Source organism: Micropterus salmoides, unplaced genomic scaffold (genome assembly GCF_014851395.1).
Source record: "Micropterus salmoides isolate LMB-PRFRI ecotype aquatic unplaced genomic scaffold, ASM1485139v1 Ms_hic_scaffold_9, whole genome shotgun sequence".
NCBI classification, from domain to species: Eukaryota; Metazoa; Chordata; class Actinopteri; order Centrarchiformes; family Centrarchidae; genus Micropterus; species Micropterus salmoides.
The window spans coordinates 1,209,413-1,236,469 of record NW_024044681.1 but is presented as its reverse complement, the minus strand read 5'-3'; the positions used below and the strand labels follow the sequence as shown (position 1 = coordinate 1,236,469).

Genomic DNA, 27,057 nt, shown 5'->3' with positions numbered 1-27,057 from the left:
GGCGGAGTTAATCCCTGAATACGGCGGGTCGAGAAAGATATTGCGCCATGTAAGTCAGCCCTGCGAGTTCTTCTTTAATAAGTCCTTAAGAGATGTGTTCATGTTACAAACCGTGATTGTAATATTCAGTTCAATTTATTTATATAGCGGCAAATCACAACAACAGTTATCTCAGAGCGCTTTTCATAAAAGAGCAGGTCTTGACAATACTGTGTGTTTCTAGTGCGTTAGCTAATGTTGTCACATAATGACATGTTTTAGGCAGTTAGATTATAATTTTACACTCTTTACACTGTAAATATGTGGGGGAAAAAGGGCCCGTCACACACATGTGATATACAGTGGGTACGGAAAGTATTCAGACCCCTTTAAATTTTTCACTCTTTGTTTCATTGCAACCATTTTCCAAAAATCAAAAAAGTTAATTTTATTTCTCAGTAATGTACACTCTGCACCCCATCTTGACAGAAAAAAACAGAAATGTAGAAATTTTTTTAGAAAAACTGAAATATCACATGGTCATAAGTATTCAGACCCTTTGCCGTGACACTCATATTTAACTCAGGTGCTGTCTATTTCTTCTGATCATCCTTGAGATGGTTCTACACCTTCATTTGAGTCCAGCTGTGTTTGATTATACTGATTGGACTTGATTAGGAAAGCCACACACCTGTCTATATAAGACCTTACAGCTCACAGTGCATGTCAGAGCAAATGAGAATCATGAGGTCAAAGGAACTGCCTGAAGAGCTCAGAGACAGAATTGTGGCAAGGCACAGATCTGGCCAAGGTTACAAAATAGTTTCTGCTGCACTTAAGGTTCCTGAGAGCACAGTGGCCTCCATAATCCTCAAATGGAAGACGTTTGGGACGACCAGAACCCTTCCTAGAGCTGGCCGTCCGGCCAAACTGAGCTATCGTGGGAGAAGAGCCTTGGTGAGAGAGGTAAAGAAGAACCCAAAGGTCACTGTGGCTGAGCTCCAGAGATGCAGTCGAGAGATGGGAGAAAGTTGTAGTAAGTCAACCATCACTGCAGCAATCCACCAGTCGGGGCTTTATGGCAGAGTGGCCCGACGGAAGCCTCTCCTCAGTGCAAGACACATGAAAGCCCGCATGGAGTTTGCTAAAAAACACCTGAAGGACTCCAAGATGGTGATAAATAAGATCCTCTGGTCTGATGAGACCAAGATAGAACTTTTTGGCCTTAATTCTAAGCGGTATGTGTGGAGAAAACCAGGCACTGCTCATCACCTGTCCAATACAGTCTCAACAGTGAAGCATGGTGGTGGCAGCATCATGCTGTGGGGGTGTTTTTCAGCTGCAGGGACAGGACGACCGGTTGCAATCGAGGGAAAGATGAATGCGGCCGAGTACAGGGATATCCTGGACGAAAACCTTTTCCAGAGTGCTCTGGACCTCAGACTGGGCCGAAGGTTTACCTTCCAACAAGACAATGACCCTAAGCACACCGCTAAAATAACGAATGAGTGGCTTCACAACAACTCCGTGGCTGTTCTTGAATGGCCCAGCCAGAGCCCTGACTTAAACCCAATTGCGCATCTCTGGAGAGACCTGAAAATGGCTGTCCACCAACGTTTACCATCCAACCTGACAGAACTGGAGAGGATCTGCAAGGAGGAATGGCAGAGGATACCCAAATCCAGATGTGAAAAACTTGTTGCATCTTTCCCAAAACGACTCATGGCTGTATTAGATCAAAAGGGTGCTTCTACTAAATACTGAGCAAAGGGTCTGAATACTTATGACCATGTGATATTTCAGTTTTTCTTTTTTAATAAATTTGCAAAAATTTCTACATTTCTGTTTTTTTCTGTCAAGATGGGGTGCTGAGTGTACATTACTGAGAAATAAAATGAACTTTTTTGATTTTTGGAAAATGGCTGCAATGAAACAAAGAGTGAAAAATTTAAAGGGGTCTGAATACTTTCCGTACCCACTGTATATTAAATAAAAAATATATATTTTGAAAAATCGTTATGTAAATGTTTAGCCTTTTGGTGTATTATCACACTTAAAAAAATGAAAATGAAAAGTGGTTTGTGGTTCAGATCAGTTTATTGAGGTTCTTCTGAATGATTTTAATTAGTCTTGTTTTGCTTTGACGTGTATAAAAATGAATCTGACTCTTAAATGTACTAGTGTAATATGCAAATTAGTGCATATTTAATGAGGAAACACCTCATTTGCATATTGAAAATAAAAACATTTTCTTTTTATGTTAGCTTTCAGCTTGTAAAATTTCAGTGTGATATGAGTAAAGTTAGGGAAAATGCCTATTTGAATGTGGTGTCTCACCTTGAACTGCGTTGTCTTTTAACTTTAGAGATACAAGATGTCACAAACCCGACTCAACTGCTGTCATGTTCGCAGGGAGAGAACAAAAAACTTGCACAAGATTTTGTTAAAGTTTATGATCGGCAACAAAAAACAAATTACCTTTTTAAAAATTCATTCTTCACAGACGATCTCTAAACCTGCTGATTTTTACTTTGTTGGTCTGGAAGCTGATATGTTTGCTCAATTGTATAATATAATATTTTGAAGCCTTCACTGTGTGCCAGAGATATTTAAGGTCTGTGAAGTATTTTTATATCTCAGTCTTTAAAGAGTGAATTCTCACTGGCTGACATGCACGTCAGAAACCTTGAATCATTTTTTTAGGTTTGAAGGAGATGTGAAGTAGCTTTTTGTGATTAAATAGCTCTTAACGTCTTAGACTTATTAGCTGCAAAGCGAAAGCAGCACTTGTCGAATATCGAGTCTGTGTTCAGATAATATTAGTAGTATTTGTTGTTGTCTACACTTTAACAAAGACGTCTGAGTGAGGGGCGGATTGGTCAACAAAGTCTGTGAGTTTGACTGTTCATGTTGTCGTTATAATGACCACAAAGCTTCCCAAACCTGAAGCAGTTTGTTTGTTTTTTTTCTTTACCAACGATCAATTTCAAGTCGTTTTTGTGCTTAATCAAAAACTTCATCAGAAGATACCTGCAATCCAGTGGTGGTAACTTAAAAAAAGTACTTACTCAAGTTTACTGTAATTGATTAAAATTTTGATGTATTTGTATTTTGCTTGAGTATTTCCATTTTAAAGTACTTTATACTTCTACTCTACTACTGTTTTATTCCCTACATTCATTTGGCAGATTTTCATGATTTTCAGATTAAAAGCCCTAAACTCACGACCAAAGTAGTCGTACATTTAGCGCCAGATTTACTAAAGGTTTACCCGAATAAAAACGTGTGCAAACTTGATTTCACCAGCAAATTAACACGTAAGCTGATCTACTAACGGCGTGCACGCAGAGTGACGTCTTTAAAAAGCGCAACATAGCACCTGTTGGTCATTTACTACTTTTGCCTTAATGAAGATGCAATTTGGGGCGTAACATGCAAATACATTTATTTACTACACGCAGTGTGATCTACCAAGCCTAAACGCTATTTCATGTGAGTGCAGCAGCCTCTGGATTTAATACGTTAGAGAGGAAGGTGCAAACCGCCAAGTGATGCGCAGAGATGGCTGCTGTTATCGTTGCCAGAAGGAGACACAGCCGTGATGAAAGAAGACGTTGAGAAATTAACAATATTAGATGATAATATTCTATATCTAATATATAGAAATACTATTATTTTATTTTATTTTATTTATTCGATGAAATATATGAATATTGCAGTACAGCATGGATCAGGCGTGAAATTCATCCAGCCAGAGGGAACGATCACCAACTGTTCACAACAGCGACACAACCCTTTGTAGGTCTTGGAGAGGGAACGGGGCGTCGGGGCGGACAGGGACAGGAGATCGCAGAGCGACCGGGCACACTGAGGACGGTCTGTGGTCGTTCCCTCTGGCTGGATGAAGCACGATCTGCTGGCATTTCCTGGCGTCTGGGTCATTGCAGCATACTGCATCTGTTTCTGCTGAGGTTTCCCAAAGCAGTTTTTCAGGTGTGCTGTCTCAAGTACTTAGTGCAGGATGTGCAGGTACAGACGATTTCCACACTCGGGACGTACTGAAGGAAACAAACCAAGGTTTTTACATGGTGGCTGCTTTCCCTCCCGACTCTCCATGGCGGAAACCGTTAAAACACGCAAAACCCCCCATTGTGTTTGCACCTGTTGTCCTCTACGCAATAATTCTTCGTAACAGGTACTAAAATTGCACGTGCAATATCTTAGAATGCACACGCAATTTAGTAGCCTACTCTTTATTCGGGATGTTAAATCAGGCCCCATGTTCACTGTGTTACTTATGGATGGAATTACAAAAGACAACATATAAATGTTGTCTTTTGTCAGTAACAGCATCTTGTTATGTCTGCCTACAAAACCTGCCAGATTAATTTATAGGCCAGTCTTATTGGTGGACATTGGAAGAGTCTTTCTGCCTGCTGTAAAGACTTTTCTCTCACTTTTATGTGTCTGTGAAACACAAAATTTGCATTTCAGGACGTGAAGCTGATTTTTCACCTCGTGTGTACAACATCCAGACTGTGATCATTGTCAGCTGGCAACACAGACGCTCTTCTCACTATAAAGGAACACTCAGTCTTTCTGAATTATGCAAGAGGACATCTTAGCTTTTCATCATTTGTTCTGCCGTTAGGGCTGCAACTAGCGATTATTTTCTCTGTCGATTAATCTATCAGTTCTTTTTTTGATTATTTGATTAGTTGTTTGGGCTGTAAAATGTAAAAAAAAAAATGGTGTTTTAATGTTTCCCAAAGCCCAAGATGACGTCCTCAAATATATTCAGTTTACAGTCATAGAAAACCAGAAAATATTCACATTTAAACAACTGGAATCAGAGGATTTTCTTAAAAAATGACTCAAACTGATTAATCGATTATTAAAATGAATAGATGAATAGATTAATTTAATAGCTGACAACTAATCGATTAATTGTTGCAGCTCTACCTGCCGTCAAGAATAAAAATTATAGTTAAAAATATTATACTTTTATTTCAGTCAAGACAACTTTATGAAATACTTTATTTGTTTGCAGTAGTTATGTTTGGCTCGGTTATGGGATTTTGAAAGCCCTGCCAGGATAGAGAGAGCAGCAGCAAAGACCCCACAGAGTACAGAACAGAGCAGCGTCAATAAATACGGAAATACATTGATTGGTTAGGAAAAGCATTAAAGAAGGAGGAGCTAGGGTGGCGGTGGGTTACAAGCGGCTCGCAGAGAAAGCAGCAAGGGTAGGCAGGCTGGAGCGGAGTGAATTAACTGTCTAATAACTGTCACTGGCTGATGTTATTGGCTGTAATGTATTAGCTGTAAAGCAAGCCAGATAATTAAGGCAAGGCAAAGTAAGTTTATTTGAAAAGCACATTTCGACAACAAGGTAATTCAGAGTGCTTTACATAAAACATAACAGCAACAGGGAAATAAAGTTTTTTCACTTAGAGACTCTAACCTTTCTTTAGATACAGTCGTCGCTGTAAATCCAGATTGTCCACGCTACAAACTCTGGTAAAAGCGGTTGACAGCGGTAACCTGTCAACAAGGTAACAGCAGAGAAAACAGGGACTCTAACCCTTGTAATTCTACTCGGCCCTGTTAACTAAGGATCAGCCGTGTGAGATGGAAACAATCAAATTAACGTTATTGTTCCGATGATGGTGACCAGTTCAATGGTCTTAGTCTGCTATAAGACAAGGATTGTTCCTTAAGCTACATCCTGTACAGTATTTGTGAAAAGCTACATCCTGAAGTTCATTGTCAATGTCTACAATGAATAAACAGTCCACAGTTAAGATCAACAGATCTTTAGACCTTTGGATGTAAAGGCAGCTACTTCAGCATTAATGAAAAAAAGAATGACTCTCACAATCATCTGATTTAGCTGTAACAAACATTTTATTTAGGAACAATAAATCCAGAATAAAGCGCAGTGGCACTGGGCTGATGATGTGCAATGAATAAAATTATTTACAGTTAATCTTGCGTTGCAGCTAAGGGACCCGTCTCAAGTTATAGGCTACGGTTAAGAAATAATGTCACACAGGTGGATCAAACACAGCTAATCTTAAATGTTTAATACAGAGGAGCACAGTATTCATTTTCATTCTTTAAGTTACACACATTACACAAGACTAATTAGGTAAGCAGAAAGTAGTAAAAATTCCACTTGTTATCCTGTAGTTACACAGTATTATTAGGGGTGTGGGCTGTTTTAAAGTATCCACTGTTCTCCTGTACTCCATAATCACACAGTACCAACGACCTATGTGCTGTTCTCCCATTCGTGTAAGTGGTAATGTAAAAAGGTATATTCTATTATTTTTGGTTTATTTTCTGTGTTGCTTTCCTTCTTCTTCTTTTTACCCTCCTGACCGGGATGCCAGTGGTGACCACATCATGCTACCTCCTCTTTCTTCTTCGGTTTCTGGCAATAAAAGAAAAATATATAGTTACTGGTTAAGTGCAGCTAACTTTAAATTGACTCCACCACCACACATAAAACATGGCTTAATAACAATCACATTTAATATAAGCATAAAATTTGGCTTAATAATAACTATAAAGATTATTAGCTTAGCGTAGAGAGATCTGGGCGATTTACAACCGGACTGAAATCACACCAAAAGAGGCGGGACTCCACGGAACACGACTTGATGCTGATTGGACAGCGATATTCAGAGACAAACCGTCACAGCTAACTAACAGTGTGAATCTTGAAACTTGACTTTAGGCAGAAGTAGACAAAAGCAGCTTCTCATTTTTAATCAGCGACCGCTGATTTTACTGAAATAACTGTTGCTTGGCTGATTTTATTAGCTGTAATATTAGCAAGCTAGCTAATTAACATTATTCCTATTTTTTTTTATAATTTTACCTGACTTGTTTGAAAATAAGAAAGAAAGGAGTCTTAAATATACATGTGATAACTACATACTATAAATGATATCATGCTAACTCAGCTAGAAATATCTTATAATTCACCAACAGAATCTCTCTCAATGCAGCTCCCATGTACGGCTGCAGCTAACGATGAGTTTAGTAATCTAGTATTCTACAGATTATTTTATCCATTCATCATTTATGAAGTACTTTTTTTGCTTGGCGGCGTCTTCATGTTATCAAGAACCTCAGTTGTTGCCAATCAAATTTTAAACATAAGTAAATTCTACAGCTTCCCATTATGAGGAACAGTCGGTCTCAGAGTTGTGTGGGCAAACATATTCAGGTTTGGTGAAAGCAAAGCATTTTGAATACGAGTCTTATTTCCAGATGAAGAATGTAGCTGCTGTATTGTTCAGGCTGTGTGGGAGGACAGCAGCTCTGCTCAGGACAAAAACGGGAAATGATCAACATCGTGACCCCGAGTTATTTCAGGATGAAGCCTCCTGCTGCTCGAGCTGAACAAGAATTTCACCTTTGCGCAAGACAGTGATCTGGAGCCAAAATCGGACGAGAGCCGAAGGTCCTGGATCGGATCGGTCCTGAAGGAAACCTGAGGAGATGTTACATAACAGGAGCTCTCTGCAGTGAACAATGGGGGGGGAGGGGGGCAACCGCTGTGAGATAAGCTGCTGCTGCTCCCACTGAGTTTTACCTGAAGGGCCCATTCACATTTACAACAGCAGGCACGAAGATGAACTAGAGGCGGTGCAATTTCCATCATGTTCATCGAGTGTTTTGCCTACTGAGGTGTGAAAGTGAAAAAGTCTGGACAAGTAGAAGGAGTGCAGATTGAAAGAAAAGGGAAGAACAAGAGGAAGAAGGGAAGACCAAGGAAAGAATGGAGGACAAAATGAAAGAGAGCGTGGCGCCGCGGTGGACGAGGGGTTAAGTCATCATTTAGAAACTCATCTGTTACCGAGCTGTGTGTATGTGTGAACAGCTGTCAGAGAGCTGACTCCCTTTTTGTCTTTAATCCGTCAAACGGCAGTAAAAAGCTCTGATTTTAATGAGCTTTTATTCCGCACACTGATGCATGAAAAGCCCTGAAATTGAATTCATTCCTGTCGTGTCCTTTGTTACGACAAATAAGAGCGTCTCAGTTCAAAGCCTCAGAACAGGTGAATATTGAAAGAAACCCACACAAGGAAGAGAAAACTCAGCAGCCTTAGAAAGCCTTCGAAAAGCGGAGGTTTCGGGGGGCTAAACCTGCTCGTCTGATTCATCAAGGCCGGATAGGGATGGGTTTCGCTATCGACAACAGCCCGGTATCGAGTAGAATCGAAACGTCTTCAATCGATAGCGGGGGAAAATGACTGTATGGTTTATCTTGCGGCCAAACACGCAAGTAACGCACCGAAAGAAAGAGAAGAGCACGCCTTTTTCCCCCTCATGTGCCTGCACCATAAACTGTATAAAAAAAGTCTGCATGCCTCATTTTAACAGCCGCTCACCTCCTCTTTTCCTCTGTTAAACAGACTCTTTCTCGTTTTATACTTGTGACTTTTGTTTTCGGAGGTTTGCGACTCACCACTAAAGGAAAAGGCGGAAATCTTTCACTTCAGTTTATTGATCAAAAGTTAACAAAATAATTTTCCGTTGTTTACTTTCAACACACGTATCCAAAAATATACTTTAAATAAAGTACCCGCGAGGATGAACTAATCAGGATGTGGAGCGATCTGATACAATTTCCTAATACTTTTTATGTAACAGCTATTTGAAACAAGAAAAATAAAATAGATCAGCTACCAATCAACTACTGTGGCTTTAACAGGTGGCATTTTATGCAAGGTATCAAATGAAGTTCTCTACTGGTATCAGTATCACTTTAAGGGTACTGGTTTTGGTACTGGAACCATAAAATTTTAAACGATACCCAACCCCAAGGCCAGAGAAAACATTATCATTAGTCAGTGATACGTTTCTATCAGGATGTTTATATTAGTATATGAGTTAGTTGAAGTCCAGTCGACCTTCTTCCCCCTCAGAGCAGGAAAGGTTTTGTTTCAGAACTTTAAATGGCAGGAAGGTGATTCAGGGCCTCTGACTGGTGGATCTGAAGTGTTTTCTGAAGTACGGAGAAACAATTGCAGGCTGAAAATCAAACACGACAAATCAGAGTTGATTGCAGAGGGAGTCGCCGAAGCAGGAAGTGGAGAGAGACGAGTCATTCGTGCAAACTCGATATCTGAGGCTGCGCCGGTGTTATTTCAATAAGCAGAGAGAGAGACAGTATAGTAATATTACATAACCTGCTAATCTGTTGTTTGGGCTCAGTGTTTACTGTTAGAATCTGTCAAAACAGGGAGCTCATCAACACTCTGAGAACAAATGATAAAGCAACGTGCTTCAGCTCACAGCTTTTGTTTCTGTTACAGAACATGAACAAAAGCAAAGAAGAGCCAGGGTCAGAATACGCCAGCAAGATGGCAGAACTAACAGAGTAGTAGCACACAACGCTACTTCATTGAAACGTTAATTAAGTTTAACTACTTTTATCATTATTATTTAGGCTTTCAATGCCTTTATTAGATGCTGTTGAACAGGAGAATAATTACAGGGAATGAAGGGGAGAGAAAGATCCAATGAGGCGTTGCTCTTCATGATGGGCACCAACATTTTTCAACTAAAATACATATTTTAAACAGCTAGCTCAAACTAATGCAGCCCTGCAATTGTGTTTTTCTTTTTTAAGGTTAATTAGTTTTTATGGATTCAATTTTTTACGAAGGGAAACAAACAGCGATGCATATACGAGTAAAAATCAATAAACACAAATGAAAATTTAAAAGGGGGTGGGGGGGGCACATACCACTTACACAAAGGAAGTAATTAGTTTTACGCATGGCTTAAATTGACATACAAAGAAATGAGTTTTTAATTAGTCTTTAACTAAAGCAGTGACCAGTTCGAGATGTTGCTTTATGAAACTTGGCTGTAGCTCCGAAATTAAAATGTCTAACATGTAGGAGTGCCAGACAGATGACAAGGGAATATTTGGTTCAAACCAACCTTTCAAAATGGTGTTTTTACGAGGCAGTGCTGACAGGAAAATTGTTTTCTGTTGTTACATCAGCGTCATGTGTTGGGAAAAGGAAACCTGGGCATGAAGAGATATACATCATCAATAATTTAGAAAGCACTTTTACTACATATATCCAAATAACTCTGGTATTTTTCTACATCAAGGTAGTTTATTTATATATTATAGATACCGAACAACTGATAATTAAATGTATATTGCAAAGAAACTCGTGCACACTGTCTAACTTGTAATAATAAATTTATAAGCTGGCAGTGTTTCACTATTAGACCTCCATCAGGCAAATGCTGCCTAATTTGATAACTTTAATTTTGCAAGTTAGACAGTGTGCGGGAGTTTCTTTGCAACTTTTAAACTACTCGTCCCCGTCTGACGTTATAGATATGAGAGGTAATTCTGTTCCGAGTTAAAATAAAATAATACATAAAGCTATTTATGTACACCCAGAACATTCTGCCGTGCATTTTCTGAGTGGCGGGATGTTGATGAACAGGAGTCTGTAGCTGCTCAGCAGTCTCTGATTTCTGTTGCTTGGTCAACTTGAGTCTCATTTTGGACCTTTAGGAGCCTTAAGTCAAAGCTGGGCCAACATGGCTCCTATCCCGGCTCTCTTTCCTCTCCTCTTGGCAATGACTGCACCCACTGTGGCGCCTTATCCGGTTTGATCTGGCTAGGTGGATCCGCTGCTCTTTCATCCAAAATCCAGCTTCCTTTTCCAATGACTGTTTTTCTGTCAGAGGTAACACGTGTTTTGGCAATAAAGCCGAAAAAAAACACATGAAAAACTAAATTGTAGTGAAGTTTGAAGGAGCTACTGGCCGCCGTGGTGTACCTGGACCTTATCTTCCTATGTGTTTGTGTCCATGTGACTAATGTGGACAACATTTCTTTTAAAATTGGCAATATGTCAGAGTGCGTCCACTAAAGAGCTTGTTTTTGACTGACAGGCTCAGATTTGTCTGACAACGTTATGGAGAGGATCCCTACGGAGAGAGAAACAGAAACAGACTCTATATCGCTCTCGTCAGCTCCACCAGACTCTGTTGAAAAAAGAGAGTAAAAGAAGTTTAAGGATATAATGTTCAGTTTTTGTTTAAACGATTTTAGAGAGATGATTCAACTGTAAGATCAAGGTGCAAACTACGGGGAGCCAGGGGGAGCATTAATAAGACATCAGCTCCCCTAAAAGCATGATTTGTGATATTTAGGGGGTATTGACAGCTGCTTTATTGACATTAATCTCTATATTTCTCTGTCATCTTGGATCATGTGGAGCGTCAGACTTGATCCAGCCAGAGAGAACGATCACCGCGGCGTGATCTCCTGTCCCTGGTCCATCCACTCCCTCTCCGGTACGGGTTGTGTTGCTAGTATGACCAACGCGCTGTAAACGGTTCTTGATCGTTGCCTCTGGCTGGATGATGATTACACATGATCCATGAACTCTACTGCGAAATTCTTTCTAAATTCTTCCCTCTCACGGAGAAAAGAAAGGTCAGGTCGCAAACATAGCCGCAGCTGTTGAGTGAAGCGTAACTATAAATGGCTGCATATGATAGCCTAATAAATATAATTATTATTATTATAATAAGACAAACACGTCTGATACTTTCACAGTCAGCCTACATGCTTGCAGCTATTAATGATTCAGCAGTCCCAGGGGAAAAAACTGAGCTGCGACAAAATCTACGGTATAGTTTGCACACTGTGTATGATCAAGTTGGAGGATGGCGTTGAAGTGGTTATCCATTAATAAACTATTTTGATAATTGGTTAATTTTTTAAGAAGAAAAAATTTAAAATTCTCTGATTTTAGCTTCTTTAACGTGAATATTTCCTGGTTTCTTTGCTCCTCTGGGACAGTAAACTAAATATATCTTTGGGTTCTGGACAAAACAAGACGTTCAAGGACGTCATCTTGGGTTTTTGGAGACACTGATTGACATTTTTCACCATTTTCTGACCAAACGAGTAATCGCTTAATAGAGAAAACAATCAACAGATTAATCGACGATGAAAATAACTGTTAGCTGCAGCCAAAGTTGGGGTATAATGAGAGGTGTATTTAATATTTAGTCTATCTTCGTTGATATAAACATGGTGGACAACATATTTTTAACACTTGCTAACTAATACATGTGTATTTTAAGTCTGCAGCTATGCTAGCAGCTGTGTGATTCTCCTCTTAGCGGCTATGGTTTTGCGCTAAACGCTAACAAAGCTAAGTTGCTCACAATGACAAGGCCAACATGCTGATGTTTAGCAGGTGTGTAGGTAGATGAGGTGTGGGAGTGGAGCCCTAATGAGGCACCGTATGACTCAACATGAAAGAAATACAGTGGGAGTAAAACAAGAGGACAGATAAAAAAAAACAGCCTCACTATTATAGAAACACAGCGACTGTTAACATCTCAAAGGTTTTAATGTGAATGTTTGTAGCTGACCTGTCCGTGAACTCCACCCAGTGCATGCTGGGATACTCTGCTGTGACCCTGAACAGCAGCGAGTGGCGTTGGAAAAGGAGTAATTGAGTCTGTAATTTATTTTCTGCTGATCCTCTGACATTTAAAAGACTGACATGTCGTCCTGTGTGCTGAGGATTCCTCCACAGGGTGCGATGTTAGCGCTAAATATCGCTGCAATTACCAGCCTTTTACTGCAGTGAATGAAGGGAAGTGATTCATGTCAGCGAGCTGCTTCTCTTACGCTCAGTGGTTTTACTTCATGTCAGCCTGCTGTGAAAAATCAACTCTGAGACTGAAAATGTGTTTGAGATATCTGCTTTTATGGCCAAACTAAATGATCATCGTGGGTGAAATGCGACAGAGAGCAGGGCCTGATTTTAAAAATGGCTCAGTTGGTGCCTTCAAGGACACTCAGACATCGGAGATTCGTTAGTAGTTCTTTGAAGGATGTGTTCAAATGTGGATGGACTTTGATATTAGTGATGATGGTGATTTAAATAATATGTCTTCTGAAAAAGTAGTCTGAATAATTAGTGGTGGAGAGTACATTTAATCAAGTACTGTACTTAAGCACTTGTACTTTAATTGAGTGTTTCCATTTTCTGTTACTATTATTTGATATTGATAATTATCAACATAAATGTCAAATCGTTATTTAGTTTAAATGCTGATTTTTGCTCCTGAGTGAAAGTTGAAGAAACCAGATGGTTAATTGTGGGTTTAAACTTTTCTTTATGGTCAGAACAAACACTTGATGCCAAACACTGATATATCGATGTGATATATCGATCACATGATGTGTTTAGGAAACCTGAAGCAGCCACTGTTAAAGAGGCGAGGCAGACAGAAGCATTTGGTGAATAAAGCAGAGCGAGTTAATGGAGAGGACGATGTGTTGGAATGAAGCCAGCGGTGACTGTAGTTAACAGGCTAAAAAATGACAGGAGTCTGGTCCTTTAAACATGAGTGGGTCCGTACGGCGCAGACAAATCCCCTCTCCAAACATCTGATCTGTGTTTGAGTGTCACACTCACAACACACACCTCGCTTCCACCCGCCGCCAATCAATCAATTTATATACAGGTCTGTTATTGGAAGTCATTACACGATGATGGCCCCGGTTTACTGCCGTGAGAGGGCCGAGCGAGGTTGACTGAGACAGAGAGAGAGAGAGAGAGAGAGGGTGTCAGCAGGTAGGTTGGTAGTTTAAAAAAAAATAAAAAATGGGAACGGCGAAAATTGTTCAACCGCGTTGCCATGGCAACAGCGAGCATGTAGATCAGGGGGCTTTTTTTAACACACACACACACACACACACACACACCGTGAGGTTAGCACAGGATTCCCTGCTATCCCAGTTTCTATGACAACTCACAACTCATCCTCCTCCTCCTCCTCAGTCTGTCTGTCTTTTTCATCTTCGCCGCTGATGAGAACAGCCGTTAAAGTTTTGACTTCCTGCTCTGCTCCGCTTTTTTTTATTGGCACGGAGGATAATCAAGTTGTTAATTAGCACCAGTGATGATTAATACAAATGATAATTAAATACCTAACAGGCTCTTGAATTGAATTAGAAAAGAACATCAGCCGAACTGTATTTCCAGCAGTAGTAGCAGCAGTAGTAGTAGGTTGAAGCGTTGGTGGTGTCTATTGACAGAAATGCAATATAATATCCATAAGTATGTTTTCAGTGGTGTATAAAGACCTACCATAATGAACTGTTATGTTTTTATTACCTTAGGCCCCGTCTACACAAACACGGGTATTTTCAAAACTGTGACTTTTTCTACGAATGGTGGCTGTTAGTCCACACGGAAACGCAGTATCAGGTCAATGAAACCGAACATTTTTGAAAACCCATGTCAGGGTGAAGATTTAAAGGGAACCTATTATGCTTTTTCATATTTCAATAACGTTACGATGTCAGATGTTAATGTTAAACACGGCCAAAGTTTCAAATAATGAGGTAAAAGTATTTAAAGAGGTGGTATTATGCTCATTTTCAGGTTCAAAATCTTATTTAGGGGTTGTACCAGAACAGGTTTACATGGTTTAATTTTCAAAAAACACCATATTGTTCGTCATACTGCACATTGCTGCAGCTCCTCTTTTCAGCCTGTGTTGAAGGCTTCGTTTTAGCTATGGAGTGATACATCTTGTCTCTAAATGATCTTTGTTGGGAGTTGCACATGTGCAGTTCCTAGTTAAGGACTACTAGTCAATCAGAAGCAGAGAAAGGCGGGTCAGTGAGAAGCTGGTAAATAGGGCTTAATTTCAGCTGTACATGTTGCCGACCAGCTTGGCAACATGGACTGGAGCGAGAGTTTCAGAGCGGTGAGTTATTAATCTGTATCCATAAAGTTTTAACTGAGCTCCGTCTCTATATCACATGTTACTGTTGTTACCTCTCATTTCAGACAGAGGCTGAAATGAGGGCCTGCATAAAGAGCCAGTACAAGGTAGACAGTAAAACCGGAGTTTTTGCCTTGCGACATCACCGTGCCATTATCTGCCGTGTTTGATGTCAGATTGTCCGCCACTGCCTGCTTTGTTTTACGATTTTATTAGGCTCTGATTGGTTAGGGTCATATCGCCGCCTGGTGGTTTGGCATGCTCTTGACAGCGTTTGTCTGCGTTTTCAAGTAGGAAAAACTCCATTTATAAAAATAAACGTGTACGTTTAATATTGTATTTTTGGCGGGTCAGGTTTTAACCACTTAATTGTGGAGCATTGAAGTGCTGCTGTTAGCAGCATTTGTAGAAGCTATCTTTTAGCTCTTCCATCGATGCTTGTCTAGATTAGACCTAGACAATATTTTGGTGGAACACCTACTTCAAGCGCCTCAAACACCTCCTCCCAAAATGTTCTGAATTTAGGACATGTCCAAAATTATCTGGGTATGGTCGCCAATGGTGTGTGCCAGCATCTGTTTGAGTGTGCGGAGCCACTATTTCTGGTGTCTGGAAATATCTTGTGATTGCCTTTGACTTGAATTCCCTCCATGTATTTTAATTGGTTACTTTTGGTTTGTATTAATTTCCAATCTTTAATGTTGAATGAAAAGTTTCTAGATAAAACCGCCTCCTTTTCCTATGTGATCATTTTCATACAGTCTCTAAACTTTCTGTACAGAACAATCGGACACTTCTCTGTGTTCTGGTTATCTGTGCACATTTTGCTCAGGGTGGAAAAACAGGATGTGATGTAACATCCTGAGGCCATTATTAGCGTTGGAGAAGGTGGAGGTCAGTCAGAGTCAGCAGACAATCTCAATAAGATGTCGTCCCACAAACAGACGAAACCAGGGTGGATTTCAGACACAGCATAGTTTTGAGTTGTCAGTAGACTTTCCTCAGTGATAATTTTTGATTCGTCATCGCAGGAAAATCATTACCATGTCTGTGTTGCATTTGGTAAATGGAAAGCAGCCATTATCACTGTCATTACTTTACACCTTTTGAAAATGCAAAATGTCTGCTGTGAGAAATGTCTGTGGGAGGCTTTCAGATTGATGCTAATATCTCTCTGTCTCTCTGACACATGGTCCATGTCGCATCCAGCTGTGCATTAATTATAATGCAAGGATGCCTCTTAATTCAATGAAAGGTTAACTTTTGTTTAAGAGGCTGTTTCAGCACAAAATAAACAAGACAAAGGGTCAACAAGCCGTTATAGCAGCTCCACGAGGCTGTGACGCTCATTATAAAGAAACTTTAACTTGAGTCGGAGTCAGCTGTTCCTCAGAGTGATGGCTTGTGGGAAGAAACTGCTTCTGTGTCTGTTGGTTTTGGCGTACAGTGCTCTGTAGCGCCTACCAGAGGGGAGGAGCTGGAACAGGTTGTGTCCCGGGTGAGATGGATCTGCAGTGATGTTTCCTGCCTCGTTTCCTGACTCTGGAAATGTATAAGTCCTGAATGGAGGGCAGGTTGATGATCTTTTCTGCAGTCCTGACTGTCCGTTGTAGTCTGCTCCTGACCTTTTTGGTGGCAGATCCAAACCAGACAGTGATGGAGGTGCAGAGGACAGACTGGATGATGGCTGTGTAGAAGTGGATCAGCAGGTCCTTAGGCAGGTTGAGCTTCCTGAGCTGACGCAGGAAGTACATCCTCTGCTGGGCCTTCTTGATGATGGTGTCAGTGTTGGCGTCATGTTTGGTAATTAGCAGTAAACATACAGTACAGCTACCAAAGTATTCTGGTGGCGCCAAATAAAGAGGATCAGAGGATCATCTACATTAATAAGATTAGAGTTGGGTAGGCAATTTGTTTTGGAGGTATGTTTTGTTATATTTGTTGAAATTACATCATCTGTGGCTGTTGCAGGACTGGGGGTGGGAGATTTTTTGGGTTGGGTACTTTTACAATCTAGATTTCTCTTGCTGGTTTCTCCAAAGATGCCTGCCGCCGCTTTAAGGCAGACACGGCAGGCAATAACATTTTTTTCATCATACTGTGGTAAATTTATAAGATTTTGGGATACTTTGCTTCCTTAACATGTCTTCTTTCAGACTAGTAGGGGAAAAGTCAGAAAAATACATATAGTAGTTTATTTTACTACTTTTTTCAATTAATTAAAGTGTTTGTGAGCGCTGCGTTTTTACAACCTGGTAAAAATGGCAGCAGCATGACGAGGCGTTGAGCGTCTTTTCCGTGCTTTCTGACAACGTGATTGGTTTAGATATGTCACGTGACATTTCCTGGTTTAGCTTTTCGTGTGACTGTTCAGACATGCTGTCAGTTATCAGTTTGATGTGTTTGACATGTTATATATTGTTGTTGTTGTTGTTAAGGATTTGATTTGATAATGGGCCTTTTTCTCAAAATGAGTATTTCCTCACACACTGGGCCTAAAATCTCCACTTTCCAGTTTTATTCCTGACTATATTCTGAAGGTTTTTACAGAGGGGGTTTGTTCAATTATCATTCACAGCACGAGTTATGGACATTTTGTTCTCAAAATAAATTTTTGATTTTTGAGTCTAATGTGTCGACAAAATAAAACTCATTTTAAAACTGACTTAATCCAGTGTTCACATTTTTTTTTCTGAAATAGATGCAAATTAGCGCATATTTTACTAGATACTGAATCATTTGCATATTTAAACATAATATTCAGAAAATCTGTAACATAAAAAACTATTTTCTTAATGTAAGCAATCAACTGGGAAAGTTTCATGGTGATATCTATTAGTTAAATTTGGAAAACATTGACCAATTTTTCCAGTCACAAAAAACACATGGAAAATGAAAGAAACAGTAAAATGTCCTGAAAAATCTTATTGTGTTGTCCTGGAAAATTTATTTAATATTATGTTGTGGCAGCGTTGTGAACGCAAAAAATTCAGATTTCCACAGGGAGGAACATGTTAGTGTATAACCTGATCCTTGTCTGTCATACCAGCTAGATCATCACTGAAAATGTCCTGGAAAATTATCTCTGGAAAAGAGTGGGAACCCTGTCCTGGTATAATAAGTATGATATGGAAAAATGACACTGTTGTTAGCAAAGCAGCACCAAGGGCTTATGGGAAATTATGTTCGTTAAAGGCTGCTAGAAAACATTTATTTAAACCCATAAAGCGAGCCACACAACATACTGTGGAGAAAATTCTGTTCCAAGGCCAGATTTTTATCATTAAAGTCAGTGGGATTTTGAATGAGGTTTTCTTATTTCTGGAACTAGAGCTGCAACGATTAATTGAATAATCGATTAGCTGTCGACTATTAAATTAACTGCCAACAATTTGGATAATTGATTCGTTAGTGATTAGTTTGAGTCATTTTTTTAAGAAGAAATATTTGATTCCAGCTTCTTAAATGTGAATATTTTCTGGTTTCTTTGCTTCTCTGTGACAGTAAACTGAATATATTTGGGTTGTGGACAAAAAAGACATTTGAGGATGTCATCTTGGGCAATGATCGACAGTTTTTACCATTTTCTGGCATTTTATAGACTAAACACCTAATGGATTAATCGAGAAAATAAGCGAAATGAAAATAATCGTTAGCTGCAGCCCTATCAGGAACCGAACCTGGAAGTTTAATTTAATTGAATTTAATTTCAGCCTTCCTTTGCAGCTGGCTAGTTAGCCAGACATGCTCACGACAACCACCTGAATACAGTTTGTGTATTTGTACTGCGTTTGCAGACTGTAATCAGATATCTGTGTTGTGCTTCAGCCACATGCCTCTGAGTCCGGCTGCTGACACCAAACATGATCGCCCGCGGCAACAGGCGGTTACTAACGGCAACCCGACAGGCTCTGCTGTTGCCAGGGACGACGACGCAGATGACACACCCCCCGGAAACAGCATCGTTGTCCGCATTGGCATCCCCGACCTGCAGCAGACGGTAACACACACACAAATACATACACGTGTCTATACACTAATCAGCCATAACATTATGACCACCTGCCTAACAGTGTGTCTGGACTCCACTAGACCTCTGATGGTGTGGTGTGGTTTCTACCACCAAGACGTTAGCAGCAGATGCTTTAAAGGTTCAGTGTGTAATATTTAGGAGGATCTATTGACTGAAATGCAATGTAACATCCATAACTATGTACACAGTGGTGTGTAAAGACCTTACAAAATGAACCGTTATGTTTTTATTACCTTACAACGAGACATTTCTATCTACATTCACCGCGGGTCCTCTTACATGGGAGTCGCCATGTTGCGCCGCCATGTTTCTGCAGTAGCTCAAATGGACAAACTGCTCTACAGAGCGCGTTTCATCACTACGTTGAAAACGTACGAAGAAGAATAAGTCGTCGTTGTCGTTGTCTGGTGGAAGGATGGAGGACCACACATATTATTTAGTTCAGAGCCGTCAGAGCGCGTCGGCCACCGTAGCTCCTCCTGGGCGCTTGCAGGGGGAGGGGTGAGCGGTGACTGATGGTGCATTCATGTGGTGTTGGAATAATAAGAATTTGTTTTTCCTCCTTAAATCTCATTACATTCAAAAAGAGGAATAAAGTGTACATGGGACATAAAGAAGTAGTGTTGTAGTCAAGGCCGCACAAACCGAGACCAAGACTTTTAGGGGCTGAGACCGAGTTGAGACCAAGACCAGTTCCCCACATTGCATGACACACAATAAAATGTGTAATGAGATCATAGTTCCTTCTAAAATTGATCTGAAATATCTACATTCCTAATAAAAAACCCACATACAAACACTAAGAGCTGAAATCAACATAAGCATCTTTATTCAACACTTCTTCTTTTCCATGTGTACCATCGCGGGGAGGGGGGACAGCCGTTAACGGTAACAACACATTTTTAATTAGGGTTATTGGTTACATTTGAAGCAATAAGTTTTACATCCAATCAAAGTTTGGATGTTCACAAATAAATCAGACAATGCAAAAGCAATTTATTGATATTCCCAAAGTTATGGTCTTGACTGGTCTTGAAATAAAATCCAGAGTCCTCAATGTCCGAGACAAGACCAATCACGAGTACTACAACACTATAGAGAAGTATCCAGAACAGTGTACAAATATATAAGACAACACAAATATTTTAAACTTTGCCAGGGGTAGTCTATATTATTTAAAGGTATTAAAAGAGGACCATATGTTGACAGAAATGAAATTTATCTGCGTGTTGTTTATATGCTCTGATAATGTTAATCCAACACATCTTTGTAGTAGCGTCCTTGTTGATACCATATTCTGACTTAAGAGCACGTGAAAACACACCATCCAAGCACATGAAAGCAGAGTGAGCTGTTGGTTGCAATTCACAACTCTCACCACTAGATGTCTCTACACACTGTCCGGTAAGTTGTGAGCTGGGGCCTCCATGGATCTGACTTTCTTTTCCAGCACATCCCACAGATGCTCAATTGGACTGAGATCTGGAGAATTTGGAGGCGAAGTCAACACCTTAAACTCATTGTTGTGTTGCTCAAACCGTTTCTGAACCATTTTTGCTTTGTGGCATGTTATCCTTCTTAAAGAGGCCGCTGCCATCAGGGAATACTGTTCTCATTAAAGGCAAAACAAAGTATGCGGTTTTATCGCATTTTTCACCAATGAAGTAATTTATTGCCATAAAGCGTAGTAAGAGTGTCCGTCACCTCACTGCACAGCGATCTGCTAACAGCAGCTTTATGGTCGGAGCGAGCTAGCTGCTGGGTGCTATAACGTCTCTGGTGCTAGTCAACAACATTGGCAAGCAAACTCATTTTTGTAGTTTGATCGTGTCTTTTTCACACGTAACGCAATTTCGTTACCATCAGGGCATGTCTATCAAGTCAATTTACATACCGCAGCAACGCACACACACACACCACTGCGCTGACATACAGCAACGAAAAACAGCTGCAGGCATCCGACACACTACGCTCGTTAGTTAGTGAGCTTCAAATGAGGCTCAGGGCTCGTGTCCACCAACGCGTTTTTTGACAGCTGAAAACGCCTAGCTGGGAGCGCTAGGGTGCGTTTTGGAGGCGCAGTGTTGTTTTTCGAGACGCTGTGGTTGCTATGATACATAATTTCCTTGGAGGCGATGTCACCACAAAGTACGTAGGCTTGCTTGCTCTGGCCCTTTGCTCTGCGTGAAGAGAAGGCTGAAACATGAGAGCACAGACTCTCCATACGTGGGTTAATGAGATTTTGCTTGCGAGGAAACAACTCTGCGATTATGCACATCGTTTCGTTCAAGATCGAATGTGCTCGGTGCGGTGTTTGTCCCGCCCCTCCTGCACTGTGATTGGACAGCTGGGTAAAAAGTTACAGTGACGAGCGCAGCGTTTTCCCCAAAGTTGAACAGAAAACGGAAAAGACGCTCAGCGCCTCGTCACGCTCCTTGTGTTTTTTGCTAGTAAAAACGCGGCGCTCCCATTGGAATGAATTGAAAAGACGCTGGCGTCAGAAAATAACGCTTTGGTAGACACGGGCCCTTGCCGTTCACAGTTTCTCTCGACAGTTCCTCAGGATTACAATGTTAGTCCAACATCGCCGAGCCTGCTAGCCACATTAGCCGCGCAATATGCTAACCAAGTGCAATGCTATGCCAAGTTAGCTAACTTTAAAATTAACACGGCAACACTTACAGTTTCCAAGTTTGAGGTCAGGTCACGTACAGGCCATGGCGATCCATCCTTGAACCGTCACAGAGCTCGTTAGTTTTTGAAGCACTAATTTATTAATTTAACATGCACTGAAGTGTAAAGTTATGAACATTGCGGTTGTTTGCCATCCTCCGTGGTAGGCTGGACTAATATCTCAATTTTGCGGTTATCGCGACAGCCCTAGTGTCCATGGACTGCAACAATGCTTAGGCTGTGAGACACCGATGTGTCCCTGAGCAAGACACTTAACCCCTCGTTGCTCCAGAGGTGTGCGACCTCTGACATGTATAGCAATTTTAAGTCGCTTTGGATAAAAGCGTCAGATAAATGACTAAATGCGTGTAAATGGATGATGTTATGTGTTCCCCAGATAAGCGACGCACACGCACCCATGTGATGTAAATAAAACGTGATTCATCAGACTAGGCCGCCTTCTTCCATTGCTCCGTGGTCCAGTTCTGATGCTCAGGTGTCCATTGTGGGCACTTTCGGCAGTGGACAGGGGTCAGCATGGACACCCTGACTGGTCTCAGCCATTGCAGCAAAATGTGATGCTCTGTGTGTTCTGACACTTTTTATCAAAACCAGCATTTACTTTTCTCCCCATGTGCATCACTGAACCTTGGCTCCCCATGACCCTGTCGCCGGTTCACTGCTTTTCCTTTCTTGGACCACTTCTGATTGGTTTGGAGATGCTATGACCCAGTTGTCTAGCCATCACAGTTTGGACCTTGTCAAAGTCGCTAAATTTCTTACACTCGCCCATTTTTCCTGGTTCTAACATATCAACCATGAGGACACAATGTTCATCTGCTGCCTGATATCTCCCACCCACTGACAGGTGGCAGGATAACAAGATAATCAGTGTTCATGTCACCTGTCAGTGGTCAGAATGTTTTGGCTGATTGGTGTATTTATACTGTGTGTATATATATATATAACTATGAGTAGGAGATAAAAAAAAACTACATGAATGAATCAGCAGGACAAACCTGTGTGTCTGTCTGTGTCTGTCTCCCTGTCTCTTTCTCTGTCTGTCTGTTTCTCTGTCTCTGGCTCTCTCAGAAGTGTTTGCGGTTGGACCCAGAGTTACCAGTTTGGACCAGTAAGCAGAGGGTTCTGGTGACGTTGACTCAGTCTCTGTCGGATGTTTTGAACTATGGTCTCTTCCAGCCGGCGTTCAACGGCCGAGCCGGAAAGTTTCTGGACGAAGAGCGGCTGCTGAAGGAGTATCCTCTCCCCCCCATCACACCCATCCCATACCTGGAGGTACAGTATATCTAATATATCATTTTATTTCTCTGCCTCCGTCTACAAATCCCATGAAAAGACCAACAACACGTTCGGCACTGTCTGACTTCCTGTCTGTGGCTCTCAGCTCCGAGCTCATTGGCTCCTACTGAGGACATAAATCTTTAAAAACACCTCACAAATATTTAGTTTCAGGTTTAAAAATAAATTTAACACATACATACATACGTCTGTGAAGATTCTCAGTCATCCAGGTCATAGTTATCCAAAGAAGGTTAAAGTCAAGGGCAACTGGACTTGGTTGAAGATACTGGAAGACGTTTCGTCTCTCATCCAGCGGACTTCTTCAGCTGTGTTATAGACTGGTAGGGAAACTCAGCTATTTAACCTCAGTGGGATCGTCGATACCGCTGGTTCGTTAGTGTTCCTGGCTGTTGTAACGACAGTCATTATGGTCGTTAGGTCTACCCGTGGCCAAGACTAAACGCGAGACTAAACCCAAGAACACACTAAGACAGATGCTGGTCCACCCCAAAGACCGAAAACACCCAAACACAAGAAAAGCAATCTAGTGTATGCGGTCCAATGCAGTGAGGAATGCACAGACCTGTATATTAGGGAGACTAAACAACCACGACACAAACGCATGGCTCAACACAGAAGGGCCAACTCCTCAGGTCAAGACTCTGCAGTCTACTTACATCTGAAGGACAGAGGACACTCGTTTGAGGACCACCAGGTGCACATTTTAGACAGAGAAGATGGATGGTTTGAAAGAGGTGTCAAGGAAGCATCTACACCAGGGTGGAGAAGCCGCTGTTTCATCACTTCCCAGGAAACTGAATAAACGTAACCTATTGGCCTCAAGTGAAGATAGCAGTGATCGTTCAGTCTTGGCCTCGATCTGAGCATCTTAGAAGCAGCTAAAGCATCGACCCCGCGGGGTTTTAGAGGTTTTATACATCCAAAGAACTTCTATAAAAACTAGACCAGGCATTAAATTGAGGCAGGCGTTTATTTGTCAAAATGTGTTCCCACACCAGGCCAGTAAAGGAGATAGGCGGCTATTTGGGAGCCAAGTATTTACATCAATTCTTGCATACATACTTACATAAATATAACCTGAAACTGGAATATTCTGATACATACATTTTTAATCTCAGCAATTTTTTATATCAAATTGTTCTTTTAACAAAAACAGTTTTATTCCCCAACAGAGATTAAATTTATCACAATAAACTCCATTGTTAAAATAAGTCACAACAATGAGCTGAGTTTGAAACGTATAATTTAGTTTTATTGCTACATTACATATTTTGTTGATTTCATAATGTATTATTTGTGTGTTTAATATTGAGCTCTTTATTTGTTCAATAGGAACATGTCAGCTGCTGCAGCAGTGAGGCTCATTGATGTGTTTTAATAGTTCCTGGACAACAATGGAGCTCTATGACTCAGAGGAATAAGATATATCAGGCTCTGATACACGCACAAAGGACTAAATATATGTATATGTTCATTATTGGTTGGGTCTTTTCATGGTATTTAATGTGACAGATACAACATTCGACAACCCACATATTTGTGTAATCTTTTTTTTCAATCAATACAAACTAGCACTAAACTTTCACATCTTATTTTACAGTTTCGTTACAAGAGGAGAATTTACACTCAGAGCTACGTGGACGATAAACAGCTGGCCAAGCTGCACACCAAGGTACGCACACAGATGCAGTTTATCATTTTGTGGCATTAAATAAGTCCAGTGAATCCCTGTAAATCCAGCTATAGACACAAAGTGTGTGTCTTAAGCAGGTCTAAGACAAAACAAAGCTCATATATTGAATAAAAACTCTGTTATGCCTGTACAGTCTTCTCTATTTAAGAGATTTTGTTGGAGGTTTCGTGAAGTTTCTTCAGATAAATGAATCATTTTGATGTGTTTTTTCAGGCAAACCTGAAGCGCTTTATGGAACATGTTCATCAGAAGAATTTGGAGAAGGTTTCCAAATGGCTGGAAAAGGGCCTGGACCCCAACTTCCATGACTCTGACACTGGGGGTGAGCACCAATAGCCCCATCTAAACATTCAGGGAACATTTAGGGAAATCCTCTCGTTTTTTGTTTTTATCTAGTCAAACATGGTTTAACCCTCGCTGAACACAAAGCAAGAGGACACTGCTAGCCAAGCGCCAATAAAAGTATTAAAAAAAACAAATTCAAACAAACTCATAGCGTCTTTAAAAGTTGTGATTTCCATGTTGTATTAAAAAAAACATGATTTGTGGTTTTCTAACACATTAGCATCTGTGCTATTTCTGTTAAATATTGTGTGCCAGAGCTCAGCCCATCTTAGATTCAGATCTCATCCATCAGCTCTTAAACCTCCATTAGAATCAAATACTGGAAAACAAGACCAGAGCCCCCAACCCCAGTACCCCCCAAGAAATATTTGACCAGTCCCTCTTATTTTTTTAAGCGTTTATTTATTTTTTCTTGCTAGATGATGACTTAAATGCGGTTTAAAAGCTGTCAAATTTAAACACGTTAAGTCGGAAATGATGAGAATCAACTTATAAAGACACAGTATGTAAATGTGTGTATAGTATATGTATCCTCTTCCTGGCCGCACACTAGGAGATAATTTCGGGTCCGATTCGCCCTCCCGACAATCTCAGAGGCGTTCCCGATCTGAGCCTGGTCAGAACTGATTATCGGCACAAATGATCCTGTAGTGTGAGGAGTTTACAGACAAACTTGAGGTTGCCGACTGGATCAGAGCCACCGATCGGAAACCCACGACAGCCAGTAAGACCGAGCTGACCGGGAAGTGTCACCAGCGTGTTGCGTATTTGCTCGTGCTGTAAAATGTATAAAGTAGGGGCGGGAGAAAAAAATCGACTCTTAGATGCATCCCCCTGTATTCGGCACACCACCGCTGCAGAAATGAATAACCTCCCTACATAAATGTCACACAATCATTAATATCAATGCGCAAGTAATGATTTTAACTCGCACACAGCACGTTTTTTTGGCTATAATGTAACGTTAGCTAAGTAATATTAATTAGCTGAGCTGTATGTCATTACTAACTTACCTACTTGTCAAGGGTTGAGAACATCAGGTACAAGCTTAGACTAAACTGGTGTACAGCTCTGTCCTGTACACAGACTGAACATCCTGATAATTATATGTCAGTTTTCAGAGGAGTCTGACAACTGACTGTTAAGCAAAGGACCATGGAGCTGAGAGGTTAATGAAGTAAATTAGGGATGAAAACTAGTCATTTTAAGCTAATTTGGAGATTATGGATTTTAATGCGCAAATTAAATGCTTAGTAATTATCCAGAAATCCTGTATAGGAAAAAAAAAACGATGCATCGATAATCGTTTTATAATCACATCGCTGACTCCCTCGTCTCTCTTTTTTGTTTTTCTGTGTAAAACATAGCACACACACAAGTGCAACCAGCTGACTACGACAGTCTTCCTCTATGTTTTTATATAGTTCTCAAGTCACGTTTTAATCACGCGAGTTTCTGAGTCCCCGGAACCGCCAGTCTGAAACTGTTTAGTATAAACCCCCAGTGTCTGGTCCTGCATCTGGACTTACAAGTCTGTGGTCTGGATGGAGTTGTCTGGTGTCTGCATCTTTAAGATTACACGTTTTTTAAATTGAAAGTCTTCACTGTGTGCAGCAGGCATAATTAAAACCCCCACATTCCCAGAAACAACACTGAAGACATGACCTCTGCGTCCTCAGTCCCACATGTTTATTTTCCATTGATCTGCTCTTATTTTGAAGCAGTAATGACTTGTTTTGGATGTTTGCGTCTCAGAGTGTCCTCTGACCCTGGCGGTCCAGCTGGAAGAGAGCGGCGACTTGATAAAAGTTCTTCGCAGTGGAGGAGCTCACCTGGACTTCAGGACCAGAGACGGGATCACCGCTCTGCATCGGGCCGTCCTCTGCAGGAACAGCGCTTCTCTCACTGTAAGAAAGCACCACTGCTCTTTAGTTCCTGTGTGTGTCCTTTTTTTTTTTTTCTTGTCAGCGGCATCCCTCTTAATAACCGCCCACCCCTGTGTCTCGCATGGACTGCTTAACCATAATTAATTGAGAAAAGGTATAATGTTCCTCGGTTTGTGACCCATGGAGCGTAATCTTAATTTGCACCGCTGTATGTGACCCCATCTCAAACGTGGAGGATTTTGTCTCTCAAGTAACACAATCTCATGAAAATAAGTCAGCCATTTCCTGGTGCTGAGCTCAGGAGGTGGCAG

General features: G+C 40.8%; 1 protein-coding gene and 1 long non-coding RNA gene across 11 annotated transcripts in view; one reads left to right on the top strand and one right to left on the bottom strand.

Moving 5' to 3' along the window:
* Nucleotides 1–27,057, top strand: part of shank3b (SH3 and multiple ankyrin repeat domains 3b) — a 61,583-nt gene that overhangs the window by 7,654 nt on the left and 26,872 nt on the right. For 7 of the 8 annotated variants that reach the window (XM_038707885.1, XM_038707893.1, XM_038707887.1 and 4 more), the window contains exons 3-7: nt 18,622–18,793; nt 22,592–22,795; nt 24,423–24,494; nt 24,729–24,837; nt 26,616–26,767. In XM_038707885.1, the coding sequence (XP_038563813.1) occupies nt 18,626–18,793; nt 22,592–22,795; nt 24,423–24,494; nt 24,729–24,837; nt 26,616–26,767 (705 nt within the window). In that variant the 5' untranslated portion in view covers nt 18,622–18,625. The remainder of the gene's footprint in view (nt 1–18,621; nt 18,794–22,591; nt 22,796–24,422; nt 24,495–24,728; nt 24,838–26,615; nt 26,768–27,057) is intronic. The other variant, XM_038707890.1, reaches the window with a different exon arrangement.
* Nucleotides 26,536–27,057, bottom strand: part of LOC119895075 — a 30,346-nt gene continuing 29,824 nt past the window's right edge. For all 3 annotated transcript variants that reach the window (XR_005443025.1, XR_005443024.1, XR_005443026.1), the window contains one exon: nt 26,536–26,765. This is a non-coding gene — a long non-coding RNA (uncharacterized LOC119895075). The remainder of the gene's footprint in view (nt 26,766–27,057) is intronic.